This window comes from Cinclus cinclus, chromosome 10 (assembly GCF_963662255.1).
Source record: "Cinclus cinclus chromosome 10, bCinCin1.1, whole genome shotgun sequence".
Lineage (NCBI taxonomy): Eukaryota > Metazoa > Chordata > Aves > Passeriformes > Cinclidae > Cinclus > Cinclus cinclus.
Window position 1 is genome coordinate 1124033 of NC_085055.1, and position 17284 is coordinate 1141316.

The 17284-nt window shown below is 47.8% G+C and overlaps 1 protein-coding gene across 1 annotated transcript in view; it reads right to left on the reverse strand.

Moving 5' to 3' along the window:
* PLCH1 (phospholipase C eta 1) overlaps window positions 1–16796 on the reverse strand; it is a 43674-nt gene extending 26878 nt beyond the window's left edge. Inside the window, exon 1 of the mRNA XM_062499382.1 lies at window positions 16718–16796. Within this exon, the coding sequence (XP_062355366.1) occupies window positions 16718–16796 (79 nt within the window). The remainder of the gene's footprint in view (window positions 1–16717) is intronic.
* Between the last annotated feature and the right edge of the window lie 488 nt (window positions 16797–17284).

The window sequence follows — 17284 nt, forward strand, 5'->3', positions numbered from 1 at the left end:
GAGTGTGGACACCCTAACGTGCCCTGCTCCATCAGCCTGGCACACACACCACAAGCACCTTTTGATTTCACTAATAGAGATCACTTCAGCAGAGCTTGAGCTCAGTAAGAGGTTTAGCAACAAGCTACTCAACACAGAAAATCTGCCTCTTTGCACCTAAGGCTAGCAGTGACTGGTGAAAGTCTTACAGAAAGAACTAATTCTCAAATAAGTCTCTCTATTACCACCAGCTCAGCTGTCATTGAAAAAATCCCAGCCCAGTTTCACTAAGATGCTGTTGAGGACAGCCAGCAAAAGGCAGAAGGGAGAAGACTGCATTTATTCAATATAAGAAAAGCAGAGAATGGGCAATGAATGAATGAAGCAGAGAATGTTACAATCAGGTAACTGCAGCCAACAAAACTGTGGGGAAAATAAAAACCATGAAAGGCAATCCAGTTCCTTCTTCACCGTTTCAATTGCCTAAACATTTCTACATCACATTTGGAATTGTTATAGGTGCAGTCACATTCACGCTTCAGGCAGACTTCAGTTATAGGGAATAGATTTTAAAACACTTTCTTCCACAAAGTGGAAGAAACCCAGTTCCTGCCCAATATCTCAGCAGCCTCCACCACCTCCCAAACCCCACCTGCATTAGGTCCAGTGCCCCAGGGAGCATCATCTTTGCTGCCTGCACTTTCCCAATTCCAAGGAAATACCATAAGAATTCAAACATTTAAGGAATAGTAAACGTGTAAGAAAGTTCATGGCATCATTCCTGCTGTGTGGGTGTTAATAACAAAGGCTCCACGTTCAAGAAGGGACTGGGGTAATGGAAATGCCACAGCAATCACGGGCTCACTGGATTTCAGCTCTGCAAACCATTTACAAAACACCCCATCCTCCCCTTCAGGCTATTTATAAAATATAAGCATGCAAATAAAAAAGGTCTTTTTCAAATCTATTCTCAGTATGCTAATGCCGGTCCCTTGCCAGACACCACACATTAGCATCTGAATCAGGGAAGGTATTGAGCAGTGCAGGGCAGAATAAAGGTCCAGAAGAGCAGTTCAGGAAGGATTTCACTAAGGAATTGGGAAGCTGGTTCCAGAAAAACATCTAATCCTATAGATAAACTAAGAATACAGAGTAAATGAAGCAGCTCCTCAATGCAGACATAGATTCAAATTTGAGAAAGCAAGACATGATTCCCATTAAAATATATTCTTCAACACAAAGACTAGTTGTGCATTTATTGCTCGAAGTCTGCAGATTAATTACACTAAACTAGAACACGATGTAGTTTATGTTACAAGATTAAAGAAAATTAATCTGGAAGTTTGATTAAAAAATACACTTATGCATTGTATAAGGAAGGTGTCCCTGCCCATGGCAGAGGGTTGGAACTGGGTGGTCTTTAAGGTCCCTTCCAACCCAAATGTTCCATGTTTATTCCTCTTCCATGATATTTGATGCTTTAATTTAAAATTAAAAACCCTGAAAATTAAACTCACTTCTGTTTCCAGAGTTATGCAAACTTGACAGTCTAAAAACATCCCAACAGACACCCTGGAGTTTAATGGGATTTAATAAAGAGAGACAAGTCTACTTTATTTCCTCCCAAAACAACCCTTTAAAGCAATACAGACCTGAATTCAAACAGCACTTTTTGATTTAGTTCAGCCATGAGAACCACTCCTAACACAAACCTCTGCTTAGGGAGAGGAGCTGCTTCTGTACCCAAGAATAAAGCAAATACAAACCCATCTGTGCCAGCTCGACCTTCTCTGGGGTGGCCACGCTGCCCAGCATGTGGGAAACCTCTGAGGCCAGGAGGAGAGCCATGGAGCCCCGGGTGTCCCTGAGCCCTGGGGTGTCCCCGAGATGTCCGGGAGACCCGGGGTGTCCCCCAGGCCTTGGGATGTCCCGAGATGTCCCCGAGTCGCAGGATGTCCCTGAGATGTGCCCAGCCCCGGGATGTGCCCAGCCCCGGGATGTCCCTGAGATGTGCCCAGCCCCGGGATGTGCCCAGCCCCGGGATGTCCCTGAGATGTCCCCAGCCCCAGGACGTCCCGGGATGTGCCCAGCCCCGGGATGTGCCCAGCCCTGGGATGTCCCTGAGATGTGCCCAGCCCCGGGATGTCCCGAGATGTCCCCAGCCCCGGGACGTCCCGAGATGCCCCCAGCCCCGGGACGTCCCGAGATGCCCCCAGCCCCGGGACGTCCCGAGATGCCCCCAGCCCCGGGATGTGCCCAGCCCCGGGATGTCCCGAGATGTCCCCAGCCCCGGGATGTGCCCAGCCCCGGGATGTCCCGAGATGTGCCCAGCCCCGGGATGTCCCGAGATGTGCCCAGCCCCGGGATGTGCCCAGCCCCGGGGTGCCAGGCAGACACTGTGGGTCCCAGCTGTCCCGCGAGGCCGGTGGCAGCTCCAGCAGCGCTGATCCATCCCCATCAGCCCGTGCTGCCCTCCATCCCCTCGCCGCTAATCCATCCCCGTGCCCTCGGCCTTTAATAGCCAGGGAGTGGCTCGGCACCCGCCCCCGATCCCCGCAAAACCTCCCCGCGTCCCCGGAGCTGCAATTCCCAAGGTTTAATTTAATCTAATTCCCAGCATTAAGTCATAGTGGTGAGTGCACATCTGCCTGCTCTCGTGCCTCACCACAAAGACTCCAGGACCCTGCAATCCATACCAGAAGGAAATTATTTAGGGAATTACAACATTACAGTGAACAGCATTTCCAGGCAAACAGAAGAGCATTTTGCTATACAGGGCACATCCTTGCAGTAAAATAAACACCCCCTCCCATAAAACATGTTCTCTAAGGTTAAATAAATATCCTGGCCATTTTTTGCGACTTTGTTTTGAGGTTTAGTCATTCAAGAAAAGACTATTACCTTTGCATTAGCAGCAAAACTCTACTGCCAAGAGTCCACAGCTAAAGGTTGCACCATTGTGAGACAGATCATTTTACTTTTAAATCAAAGATCAAAACACATTTCTTATTGCTGTCCACAAGCAGTTTTTTTATTTTCCTGTATGTTAAGAAATTAATATTTCAAAGTGCAACCAAATGACAAAAGGTCTGGTCTCATCTTGCTTTTATGGACTTACTGTTATAGCCATCTGACAAAACAAAAAGATTAAATAAGGTATAAAGAGCATTACCAAACACTGAGAAGTATAATTATGAAAGAGGATATAAACTGGGTTTCTAAATGAGAGGCATCAACTGCACTAAGCCAACATTAAGCTTGAAGAGATAAAAGGAACCCATAAAATGCAGGAGTTGCTTTTATACCTGCAGCAGCAGCTCTTCTTCCCTGCACTCTGTGTTTTGGGGTTTACTCCGTATTTTGTGAAGGGCTGTGGAGCCCTGGCACAGCTGCCCAGGGCAGTGGTGGGGTCACTGTCCCTGGAAGCATTTCAAAAATGAGTGGATATGGCTCTTGAGGACCCAGTTCAGTGGTGAACACTGCGGTGGGGCTGGGCTGATGCCCATGATCTGAAAGGTCCTTTCCAAAAAAGCCCCCACTGCACTCGAGACCATCACACAACTGAACTGTCCCAGCCCCAGCAGTGAAAATACTCCAGATCCAACCAAACCCCAAAGCAATCCCAGAACCCCCCGGTGTTCTCAGCTGTCTGCACTCTCCTCATCCCCCTGTCCTGCATCATTCACTCATCCTGAGCACTACGTTTGCCCTTCCAGCAATGCCATTAAACACCATTTTCTGCCCCCAGAGAGCACATTTTATCTAAATCCCACAGAGCAGCGCTAATGCCATCAGGGTGCTGATTGTTGGGGGGTTACATAACAGCCAGAGAGCCCGGGGGGCAGAGAGGGCAGGTGCAGCTCTGGGGCCCTCCCTGGCCCCAGGCAGGATTGGGTTTTGGTTTAAATATTCACAGCTCAGATTTTATGCCAGAGTTTGATTTGCTTCGCAGCAGCTCTTCCAGCCTCACGGAATCTCACACTAAGCTTCTTATAGTGGATTTAATGGTAATCTCTGGGAAGTCCATGGACATGAGATGGACAATCAACCTCTTACACTTCTGCATTTCTCAAGAAACCCTCGAGGAAGCCACACAGCACCAGCAGAGACACCAGAGGCTGAAAAGGGTAGGGGTAATTCATCTCAGCCCTGGAGATGCAGAGCATAGAAACAAGTAACCAAACTCAAGAAACTGTGAATGGTGTCTAATCAAACGAAATCTCTAGCTCTGGGAAGCAGCTCGTGCTTGTAAAGTCACTAAATAATATGCAAACAAAAAAGGGGTGAAGCTGAAGAACAAAATCATTCACTACCCAGAATGGAGAAACCCCAAGCACAACCAAAATCTACCAGCATATTTCAGCTCTTTATAAGTCTGGGAGCTCTCTGGGAGTCCACTGTTTTTTCTTTCAAAAAAACCCCAAAACAAATGGAAGAATTTGGGAGCAGCAGCTCCCAGAAGTCACACTTGAGTAACAAGAGTTTCACAGAACTTGCTCTTTCAGCCTCCCCTATTGACACCGTGGGCTCAATGCTTCCAGAATGACCAGTAACTCATCTTATTTTCACATTACAAGTCAAAGGTTTCTGCTCTTCACCTTCTCAAGCTGATCCTTGACAACCCTTAGTTATTCTTGCCATGGCAGAACCCAGAGATCTTCCCCAACTGAGGCCCCCTCCTCTCTTGCTCTTAGAGATCAGAAAGGAACCAGAAGCATCCAAACAAAAGCTTGGTACTATAGTATAATCAGAAAAGAGCATGAATGATCCTTAATGACAAGCTTTGTTCCCTCACTGAGACTTCACAGGGCACTGTGCAGTGTCCTGCCTGTCCAGTGCCCCAGCTGGACACCATAAATAATTCATGTTTTCCACCCCTACCCCAGGACCCCTCCTTCTGCCAGCTCAGCAAAATTCCTCTTATTATCTTCAAGCAATTAGCCCAGGTTTCATCCTTTCTTCAGAAACAACTCCACCAGAGCTGTCCATTGTGAGAGCCCTGGTGCCACTGCAGCACAGTTGCTGAGGACTGTAAGTTTTCCATTAGGACTATGGAATTAGTCCTTTGTCAACACTGAAAAGCACAATCGGTTAAGCACAACCATGGCCAAGTGCCAAAACACTTTGTCACATCAATGGGGTGAACAAGGAACACAGATTTATTAAGCAAACACAGTTAAGTTTGCACATCCTAATCCTCTTTCTTCCTCGAGGATCCCTCAGCAGGGAGGGCACAGCCCTTGATTATGACACTACAGAGCAGGAAAAAACAGGAGGGGGGAAGGAGCAGGGGAAATTCCACTGCCCCTGCCAAGGGGAGGACGAGCACACAGGTGTGTGGTGTCACTGTGCCAGGACACCAGGGTGGCTTTCAGGACAAGCAGCACCCTCCCCCTGTGTGACCAGACATGGAGCACCAGGCACCACCGCCAGGGGCTGTGCCCATGTCCCCAGAGGAAAGCCCAGGGCTCCCAGGCCAGGGAAGCTCTGCTCAGGGCAGAGGACAACCCCTTCCTCACTGCAGCCGAGTCACCTCTGCAGTGCCAAGGCAGGGATTCCTCCTTCCAGGCCTCCCAGCTGGCAGAGAGCAGACTGAGCATCCCAGGAGCCGTGCCCCTGGATGCAGAGGTGGACAACAGTAAACCACGAGCTGCTTCTCTGCCAGAATCCCGTATCTGCCCTCTACAAAAATCAGTAAATCAGTAAGTGCATAAATAGGGATCATACATCGGTGAACCAGACCTTGTTGTCAGCCTGCCTGTGTTGTATGACACAACAGATACAATTCCCATCACAATATACTGAGCCGGGGCAGAGCCCCTTATTCACCACACTGCCCTTTATATGTCACACTTCCCACTTAACTTCATCAATTTAACAAAAAAAAAAAAAAAAAAAAAAAAAAAAAAACACCAAAAGGTCCTTCCTAAAGCTGCTCCTGTGCCCACACAGAGACGTGTGGAGGATGAACTGTCCCAGCCTCAGTGCAAACACTCAGTTCTGATGTTTGTAACTGAGCAGCAAACAGCCACGTATGACAGCACCTCCACCACTGTCCAGCACCCCGGCCTGGGGAGGGCACAGGAGCAGCTGGAAGAGGGACCCAGTCCCCAGAGCCTGGAGCCAGGCTGCAGGGAGCACTGCTTCCCTCCAGGATGCCTAACAAAGCCACAGCTGGGGCTTGGCCAGAGACTTGGAATAGGGGAAAAAAGCAGAACAGAATGGAAGGTGAAGTTAATTAACCTTTAAAAGTAATGAATGGAGACTGCAGTGCAACAGATGATATGAATTAATTTATTCACCCTCCTCAAAAATTGTCATTTTGCTAAAGAAACATATTTATCTATTCTATTTTAAATTACCTCAGTGCAAGTCACCGACAGTGAGTCACCTGTGGGCAAACAATGAATTGAGAGTCTCAAACACTGAAGTGATTTTATGACTGAAAATGATGCTGTTTCGTGCCTCTGAGTTCCAGGTGGATCAATGTTTCTGTTGGTAATGCAGGAACACCTCTGAGCCCATTCTCTGCTGTGCTGGTACCAATAACCTGCCACAGCACAGGCTTGAGCTCCCTGTCCTATAGCCAGGTTTACTGGCACTACCAGGAAAGAAAAAGCCAGCCTGGGGCTCCTCACAGCTCCCACTTCAGTCATGCAAGGAGCAGCACAAGTTCCCTGAGGCATCAGCTGCTGAAGGCAAGAGGCAAAACCAGCACACACAGCCCTTGCAGCAGGGTCAGTGCTGGACAGAGCTGGGAAGGTTTCTGCCAGCACGTTCTGCTCACCAGCCTCTGGTGACCCCAAGTGCCAGCGCTGACCCCAGTGTGGCACTGGGGCAGCTCAGTCTCCAGCAAAGCAATGAAGGAGTTACCTTAACACTTCCAATCTATGCCCCAGAGTTTTGGAAAGACAACATTTCTTCAGCAAACAGCAACGTTTCCCCTAACACCATGACATTGTTCTATAGATTTACTGAAAAGCAATTTCATTCATAAGCACCAAACCCATGAACAATGAGCAGTTAGCAAGCACATAACCTAGTTAGTACCTGGCCAGCCACATCCTCTGCAGAACTAATGAGATACTGCCCCTGGAGCCATCAGCACCCAGCTCCAGCACCCTCTGAGCCCTCAGCAGGGCCATGGCAGGGACACTTTGTGGTGCCCCACTGTGACGCTCAGGTCAGGCAACACTGGGCAACCTCCTCAGGACATGCCAAACCACCTCGAGGCTTTCCACCTGCCAGAGCTGCCATCTGCATGTGCTAACCTCTTGTGAGGGCATTTAATGCTGAGACAGATTTAAGCTGTTATTAGAATGAAACCTGTGGATGACCAAGTTCTTCCCAGGAGACTGACGCCTTCCATATCCACACAGACCAGTTTGCAGTTCCAGGCTAATTCCAGTATTCCAGACCTACACTCAGTGCCTGCTCAGCCGCACAGGAGTCCCACAGCAGTTTAATAAGGTCATTAAACAGGGCACTGCCACAGTCCCCGGTGAAGAGGGGAGCCTGGCCATGACCCCACTTGTGAGCAGCCAAATCTCAGTGCCAGGGACACCCAGGGACAGCAGACACACCCAGGGACAGCCACTCACTGCTCTACAGCCCTCACTGGTGTCCCCACACAGAGATGGCACCGCCACAACCAAGGATGACCAACTGGAATTTGGCCTTGCTATCCCATCTGGGTAAGGAATGACATGCAGCAGAACTCCACCCCAGCTGAGTTCTGCAGTGTAGAATGTGCTTCTCCACACACACCACCATGAGATTCAAAACTTGACCCTGATGCTTTCCTTGCAGGCCTGTTCCCAGCCCCTCCAGGAGATCTGGCTGCTGTGAATTATTCAATGGAGCCATATCCATTACCTGCAGCACCTGGCAGGGCAGATGAAGTAACACCTGCCCTCCTTCAGCCACCAAAGCTCCATGGAGAGCTCTGGCTACCCAGCACCTAAGAGAAGAACAGCAACATTTGGCACCACAGCTCAGCAGCCCCAGCACAGGCAGCCCTCCCTGCAGGGCATCCACAAATAACTCACTTTTGCCTAAAACAGGCTCTGTTTTTTACACAATAGCTGTGTCTATTCCCAGGGACTTCCACTACATAAAAAATGCCCACTAAAATCAACCATGACAGATACAAAGGAAAAAAACCCTATCAACCCCCAACACTGCCCTGAAAATTTCTAACATCTTATAATGGGCAAGATGATATTTTGAAATATGATCCATGACTTTTGGTGGCTTCATTTTAGATGAGTTTGTTTGATTTTAAATTATAGAATCTTGTCACAAAAATTTCTTCTGAGCTACATAATTCTGGCAAGAAAGCCCTTCTGCTAAATGTATTTTCTAAGTGTTTTCTTTAAAAGAACATCATCCAACGTCCTTAAGGATGAGCAAAATACAAAAATTAACTTTAATCCACCATGATTTCTTCTATCTACAGCATTTACTATCTATCCACTTAGGGGCTTTAGCTAATTGCCACTTTCTGTTGAACACTGACTTAAATTAAACAAAATTACATGTTATAAACTAGAAGATACTAAAGAAAGTTATTCAATATATCTTCCTTTCTTGCACCATCTCCTGCAATTCTTGGAAAGACATCTTTCATCCAGTGCTTTCATTCAAATTTTACATACCACTTGCAAATGTGTTGCACTATTTCTAAATGCTACTAGAAAAAAAACAAAAAATTCTTCTCCACTGAAAGCCACAGCAAAATTCTCAACAGATGAAAAGCTCAAGAATGTTTTTATTCAAGGCAAACACATTTGTAATAATTTAGGCTAACGCAGAAGTGCAATTTGTCCTCATCAAAAGAGCAGCATCTCAAACACAAACTACATGCTTTCATGGAGAGAATGACTTGACTTTCAAGCCCATACAAACCCACCAGGTTTTCTTGTTAAACATTCAGGAATAGATAAACAGTTGTTATACCAACAATAGCCACATAAACACTGCAATTTACCTATCCCAAGGGTTAAGTTACCTGATTTTTCTATAAGCATTTCCAGACACATTACGAGGTCATCCTTTGGCAATTCCAAACTCAGACATCCTTACCTTTTTCTGGACTTAAATTTTTATATACTTCAAGGTCTGCCATTAAATATGTAACTCGGGCATTATTGGCAAGCAGAATGGAAATTCTCCCTTTGGGAAAGGCTCCGTTTTATCTTCGTGCCTTCAGACCCAACACATTTGGGAAGCAATCCTCAGAAGTAGAGCCGGGTACAGCTCCTCAGGATGAGCGAGGACACGTCGGTGACCCATAGCACAAACGGAGAGGCGAGAGCAGGGAACTCCTCTCCCTCCCGAGGAGCGCAGGCTGGCAGGGAGCGGCAGCACCTCCCTGCTGTGCTGCCGCTGCGGAGCGGCGCTCCTGCGCCCGCACTCAGAGCTGCGGGTTCCGAGCGCGCCCGCGCTCCCCGGCCGTGCCCGCACTCCCCGGCCGTGCCCGGCGCCGGGAAGCGCAGGGAAATCCCGCGGGCAGCAGATCCCGGACGGGCAGGGATTGCCACGCTCGGAGCTCGGGAGCGGCGAGTGACGCAGGCTGGATGCGGGAGGGGAAATCCAGCCCCGCTCCTGGACTAACCGCGGAATCAACAGCCGGGGGCTGTGCGAGCGGGAGGGGAGAACTCCCGAGCACCGGGTGTCTTCGCCCTGGCTCTGTGTCACTGTCCCCGACCCCGGGGAACAGCCACGCTACCCTGCGGGGTCAGGCCAGCTGCAGCTCGGCTCGGGCAGTGCATCCCTGAGCAGCGCCGTGCCCAAGGAGCAGGAGTCCCCCGGCAGGTGCAGCTACACAAACCCCCCCGTGTCCCTGGCCAAATCCCGGGATGGTTTAAGGCGTCCCACTGCTCCTGAAATCGGGGTTTACAGGCACTGTGGAACAATGGGCAGAAGCATTCAGACTTGCATAAATTGCATTTCCTTTCAAGGGAACCCAAGGGCTCGCAGGGCTGGAAAGCACAGCAAGAATGAAGTCAGCTCCACATACAATGCTTCGCATCTTTCACTTATTCCACTTTCTAATTCTTTCCCTCTTCAGCTGGCTCTTCCACTGTGACATTTACATTAGCACACCAAAGGAATTCCCAGCTGTATTCCCAAACATTGTGACAGCAGTAAGAGAGACTGAGTTTGTCTAGCAAAGGCCAGGGAAAAGTTACATGAGAGACAGTGTAACAGAGTAGGAAAACAAACCAAAACAAAAACCAACAACCACCACCCCCCAAAAAAGCCACTCAAAAAAACACCCTTCATAAATCCATAAGCCTGTAGAACTTCAGTGGGATGGGAGACAAGATAAAAGTGGAGCTGGTATGTTTTACCTCCTGAGAAATCTTTATTTCTTAGCTGTTGCTAACACAGGGAGCGTTCCCACAGCCCCCAGGACAGAGCTCAGCACTCTGTGGGGTATCCATGGACTATGCCCAGCACCCTGGAATATGAAAGAAGAGCCCAGAGGCACTGCAGGATCTCTTGGCTGCTCTCAGCTGTGGCTCTAGTGGTGGCACTGCCAGGCTGGGATGGCAGAAGGTGGCACCAGTCCCACCCTGAGGAGGGAGTGTCACCCACTGCCAGTCAGCGCAAGGAAACGGGGCAGCTCTGGCTCCCAGCTCAGCTCACCACGTTCACGGCTGGAATCACCGCTCTGAAGCCTCTAGACAGCTACCACTGCATGTACACTGAAATGATGTGCTACAGCTGCAGTTCAACAACAAAAAATAAACTGTCACTGCTGTACAGTTTAATTCTTGATATATCAGATTGCACTGGATAATGTGTTAAATAAATGCAAATTACTCACACTCCTACTGTTCTGTTAATTATAAGATGAGCTATACAAAAGCACCTTCAACACCACAGCTGCTCTGTAAGAAACCTTACACAATCACCAATACATTCTTCATTATTTCGTCTCCAAAACAAACTCCCTTTTAAAACCAGATGTGCTTAAATGCTACATGCCTTTAGAAATTCAAGCATGTTATATAGGTTAAAAGAACATTACAGCAAACAAATGAAGATGTTATGTAATTCAGTTGACATATGCCAAATGGTATAAGACCTGTAGGTTTATTCAACTTCCAAAAAAAAAAAATCAATTCAATCCCCATGACAACTCCTCAGTGTCAGGCCAGGTTTTGCATGTTTTGCATTTAATCCCAGCCCTGTCAGTTTGCTTGGCTTTTCCCTCACTCCCAGGAGTCACAGGCTCCTGCTGGGAATGCTCTGCAGAGCCACAGCTCACACAGTTCTAACAGTCCCAGAGGTGATGGTGACAAACAAGCATTCTGAACAAAAAACTCATTTTCCTTTACCTGTAGTTGACTGACATCAGTGATCACCATAAGACAAGATCTTTTCAGCCATCACTGCTGTCCCATGGGTATTGCACAGTCCTGGGCTAAGGTCTGCCAGGAAAGGTAACAGCCTCACCTTCACACCTGCTTTTCCACTTAGGTTTTCCCACACCTCACGAGGCTCAGATTACTGGACAGAGACACAACCCTGCAAGTTTTACTGCAAAATATCCATTATCCAGTAAATGAGAATATGATTTAACTAACAGTTTGGAAATTACAGCATCAGAGCAACGTTCATTTTCTAGCTCACTGGGTTTTCCTTTATCATTGTCAAAATAGCTGGAAACCAGTACAAAGCCTAATTCTGCTAAAGAGCAAGAAAAGCTGATTAGAGAACTAACACCTCTTACAGGGAATAGATAATGAAATAAGGAGATAACAGAATCTTCATAATCATCATCCCAGTGTAATCTTAGATCTGAACTGTGAGAATCTCCTTGTGAAAAGTCAGCCAGCAATGAATAAAACTTTCTATCAGCTGCATGGAAAACTTGTTATTTTCATCAGATTAAATCTTTTATCAACTCTTATCGTTAATGAAGACATAGTTCTATGGAAAGCTGAGAAAGACACAGAAATTAAAGGGGAAAAATAATTGGCATTAGAACACAATGAAACACCTGAAACATTGTCTGGAGACAGATCCCACATGAGATTGCTCCTTCCATGAACAGATCCAGAGACAGATACAGTTCTTGAACAAAGCACAGAGAGAGCTTCTTCAGGCACTTCGGGTCCTTTTTAAGTCTAAGTGGACTTTAATACATTCATTCCTTAATGCTCTTCTTGCAAACACATTTTCATTTACATCTGTTTGTGTCAAGGAATGAATTGTGGGTATTTCACCACATAATTCAGAATATGAACCCAAACACTAATTCCTGCACTAGTAACTTGTTCTGCTTTCCCAGCATCATTATGAAACTCCAGCTGAATCCTGCAGCCCACAGCTGGCATCTGTAGCTGTGCCCCCAGCCTTGCAAGAGGCTTCAGCAGTGCTAATTACACAGCACTGCCCATCAGCAAACATCAGGCCTGATGGATTTGGGCAATCTGGCAAAGCTCTATGACTGCTCCCCCAAAACTCTTGTGCTCCAATAACCTAAACAGTCCATTTGACTGCAAAAAAAGAACAGAAGGCATTTTATGTTCTCACTGGGCAGGGAAGCACAAGGTCAGTGAAGCAAGGTGAGATTCTCTGTGGTTTCCTCAGCAGGATGCTGGACAGCCAAAGCCACCAGGGTGTGCCCAACATGATTTAAAGACCTGTGTCACCTGTCAGGCTCACCCACTCACACCTTCCAGGCAATTCCCTTTCCAAGGTGAAGCAACAGGGCAACACAACCTGCTCCATCCCTGACAGCCTGAATTCCTGCTTCCCTCCAACCAGAGCGTTCACACCAACCACCACAAGTTTTGGGGTTAATTCCCACAGATGGACATAAGCACGAATAATTCTAAAAATCTCACGGAAAAAAATAAAACTATCAGATGCAATGACAAAAACTGCAAATATCTAGATGCAGTTTTGGCTGGGGAAGTGCTTGCCTTGCTGACTGGGAGGCACTGGGAGCCACAGGAAGGGCTGTTCTGTACACTTTGGGGTTTTTCCCCTTTGTACATTTAGCCCCAACCATCTAGCAGCAAAGTTAAATGGATGTTTGCTCTGACAGCACAGCCATTCCTACATTGTTACTGCCAGCAAACAAACAAAACATGATGCACATTTACAGCTTAAAACCCATGGAAAAAAAAAAAATCTCTTCTTCCAAGCCTTGAGGGATGCTGTACTTTGTATTTTGGAACTGCTTGCAAGAGGAAGGAAAGTGGGTTCATCAGATCCTCAAGGCTATTCCAAACATTTTAATTGCTTGTCTTCTCTGTTCTGCAGAAACTGCTAAAGCAGCTCACCCCAGCCCCTGTCTCTGGTCTGTTATTCTCTGTGTGCACACACACTGCTGTATCTCGCTGCTGCTGAAGAAAACTGACATTTTTGCTTCTGGGCAGATAAGACTCCCCAGAGTACAAGGCACAGCAGCAACCTCCACTTCTGTAACCAAAGATTTCAGACATAAACAGATAAGAATTTTAATATCCTGCAAACACAGCCATTAGCAGCTTTTCCTAATAAAATTATAAAGTGATGAGAGAGCCTTAGGCAATGTGGGTGCACACAGTACTTCATTACACACATAAATCTCAGTCATTATTTAAAGACAACCCGCCAGAGCCCCGTGGAAAGCCCCACAGTTGTGTATCAATACTTCTTGTCCAACAACATGCAAGTGTCTCAAAGCACCACTCAATCCCAGCAGAGAGGAGCCTGGTCCAGGTACAGCAGCCTTCTCCTGAATGGAATGGGAGCACTGCTTTTGTATCCAGAGTTCACTGGACACAGGAATTGAACTGGCACCACAGATAGGTTTCCTCATTTCCCATTAGCCAATACATTGCCTGCTAATCACATTTACAACTTCAGAGCAAGAGCACAAATACAATGCTATAACAATTTTTCCAAAACTTGTCAATCTCCCACTCAAAATACCTTAGTATTCCTGGGCCTGTTTCATATACTCATGGACAATTTTCAACTTGCTTTTGTGCCAACTTCCCCCATCAGTTCAAATAAGCCTTTTCCTCCCTGAGCTTCCCCTTTGCAATGCACTCAGAGCCAGCAGTCACATCCCCTCTCAAACTTTGATTTCCCAAGCTAAACAAATCTGACTCATCTCATTTCCACTTCTACACCCTTTCTCTCTGTCCCTGAGCTCCCCCCTACTCAAACGCTGCCCACAAGTGCATTAGTGGCACCAACATCTTCATCTTCCTCCTGAACACTCAAAATTGTATCTTCCTTCAACTGATCACAGAATCAGAGTGCTTTGGGTTGGAGGAACCTTGAAACTCACCTTGTCCCACCCCCTGCATGGGCAGGGACACCTTCCACTCTCCCAGGGTGCTCCAAGTCCCCTCAGGCCTTGAACACTTCCAGGGATGTGACACCCCACACTAATGCATCCCACGGAGCAGGTGCTGTCCTCCTGCTGCAGGGGCACTGCACTGCAACAGGGCTGCAGACTCAGCTGGGTGTTTCTGCTACAAGCTGAGCCTTGGTTTCCTTTTGGTTTTTTGGGGGAGCTTTGGTTTTGTTTGGAGTTTTGTTAGTGATTTTTTGGTCAGCTTTAGGTTTTTTACAAAACAATTAAACCACTCCAAATAAAACACAGAGCTTCCACATTTTTATTAATTCAGTCCATGAGTTCTTGCATTTGAGCTCCTTAATAGGTTAATAAATGGAACACCATCTCAGATGCTTAAAGCAATGCAGGTGCCACAAAGGTGTGAAGGAAAGAGAGATGAGCGCATCTGGGCAGCAAAATTCCTTTGTGCACCTCTGCAGACACTTCCAGTCCTTCTAAAGATACTCCTATGCTTTTTAAGAACACCAGCTGGCCCTGTGGGATGGGGTGCAGCAGTTCCTGCAGCTCACAGGTTCAATTCCAAACACTCACTCCAGACAGTCCTGATGGCACTGAACTGTCCCACTGCTCCCAGTGAGGGTGCACTTGGGTAATGTGAACAGCCTGAATGACCAGCACAGCCCTGGAGGAGCCCAGCCTCTCTGGAGCACCAGAACACCACACTAACTCCTGAGACATGCACACATCCTTACACCATGCTGTGGGACTGTCACCTCTGTCCCTGCTCAGGGGGAACTCAGCCCCTCCATGCACTCAGAGGGAAAGGAACTGTCTCTGCAGTGTCTTGCTTGGGTTAAAGGAGACAAATGGGAAGCCCTGATGGATTCTGTCAGGGAAAAATAGTTAATCTTATCTGGTCATCAATCAAAGAGAAATAAATTAGGCCATGAAGTCTTTCTGGTCTAGGATTCCTGCTAATTATGCCTTGGGCTGTAGATGATTATCACTTTGCAGACTAATCTCTCAATGTTCATGGATTCCTGGAATCTGTGCTGATGGATCCTTATCCAGCCTTTGCACCATTAGCAGGATAAAGGCATGGTGCTGCTCTGTGCTGAACCATCACCTCAGGTCACAGATCATGGACCAGACTCTCTTTCACTATTCTGGAATAGCAGAGCTGCAAACACACATACCTGTAGCTGTTCCGGTCACACACTGGTGCAGGAGAGCAGGGACAGCCTGGGGAGAACAGGGATTAACAGGCATGTCCCAAAACACTGCCACAATGCTCAGGGGCACCTGGGTGAACACATCCCTTCCACAGGGTCAGAGGAAACTCTGAAGGAGCATGATCCCACCAAAACCACTGGGACCACACAAGTGGTCTGATAAATCCCAGAAATTAATCCATTTCATTGGAGAACAGAATGGTTCTGCCTGGAGATGACAGCACTTTCCCTCTAACGCAAGTCCCAAGTACAGCACACACATGAATTAATGTGACAACACCACTGACAGACTTGCTTACAGAAAGTTATTAACATTCTTCTGGTGTCCCGAATAGAACTAGAAGTGCCCATGGGCAAGTAAAAAAGCAATACAGGAAAAAATAGGGCTCTCGCTGAACTGGCTTTCATTAGGAAGATTCACAGACTGACAAATGATTAATTCTCTCACTAAGCCATTAACTTCATTGATGGTGACATAACCACAATGACAAAAATGCAGATACAGTTTATTTTACAGTGGGCTTCAAACCTGTCCAGTCCTCACAAATGCACTGAAAATGGAGCTGTATGCTCTCTAGGGAAAAAAATACCTTTGCTTTGAATGAGACTAGTATTTCTATCTTTAATTCACAGCCATTCCATGCTGTTTGTTATTAACAGTGCCATAAATCTGCCCTAAAGTGATGGTTTTTAATTACTTACCTCAGAGGGAATAAAGAATACAAGACCTGGGCCTCTCAGAACAGCATTAAGAAGCCACTCAGCAGGCAGACAGGTCCAGCTGTCTGATGAGATGAGACCTGCTGCAACCCTGAGCCCATCTCACCCTGCCTGGACCGGGACGGGCGAGCACCGGGGCACGGGCTGACCCCAGTGGGTCCAGCCCCGGTAGCACTGGAGGAAATTAGAGGTACTGGGGGAATTGGTCAGAGCCAGCCCCGGCAGCCCCGGGAGAGATCGGTCGGACCCGGAGCTCCCCCTGGCGTCCCCGCGCGGCACCGCCGCAGCCCCGCCGAGCCCCCCCCGCACTCCCGGGGGTCCCGCACACCCCGCAGAGCCCCCGCACGGAGAGGGCACGGCCGGGGCTCGGCCCCGCAGCTCCCCAGGAGATGCAGGCGGGGATACAGAATGTCAGGGGCTGCCGGAGCAGGAACCACAACAGCCGCAAATGCAGGAGGACTCTGTAACTCACCGTGGAACGCGCCGTTGTCTGCTAGGAAGTGCCGGCAGTACTGCAGGCAGCTCTTCTTATCCAGACTCCAGTAACTCATCCTGAGGCAGCTTTCTGCTCACCATCAAAGGCTCGGACCCTGCACGGGAAACGGGAACGGGTAACTGGGACTGCATTTACAAAAAGTGTCCCCATCTACTGCAAGCACTGTAGTTATTTCAGCCCTTTTTGCGAAACGGTCCATTGGCTTCACACAAAGGTGACAACAAATGTAGTTCTTGGTTCTCCAAACGTGCCCATCTCCACGGACACACCGCCTGGACAGAGCCAGAGCTGTGCTGCACCGGTGCCACCAGCCAGTGGCTCCCAGGGTGCTGCAGGGAGCAATTGTCACCTCTGTCACCATCACTCTCCCAGCCAATGTGGGGCCTGCAGAGACGATCAATGTAATCCATTCTGTGATGCTGTCCCATAATTAACAGGCTGCAGGCACATCTGACAACACCAGAAACTATAAATCCTCCCCAAGTGAAGGTTATAGTAATTAAAAAGGTGACTTAAAGGTAATGACCCCGATTTGGAGACCAG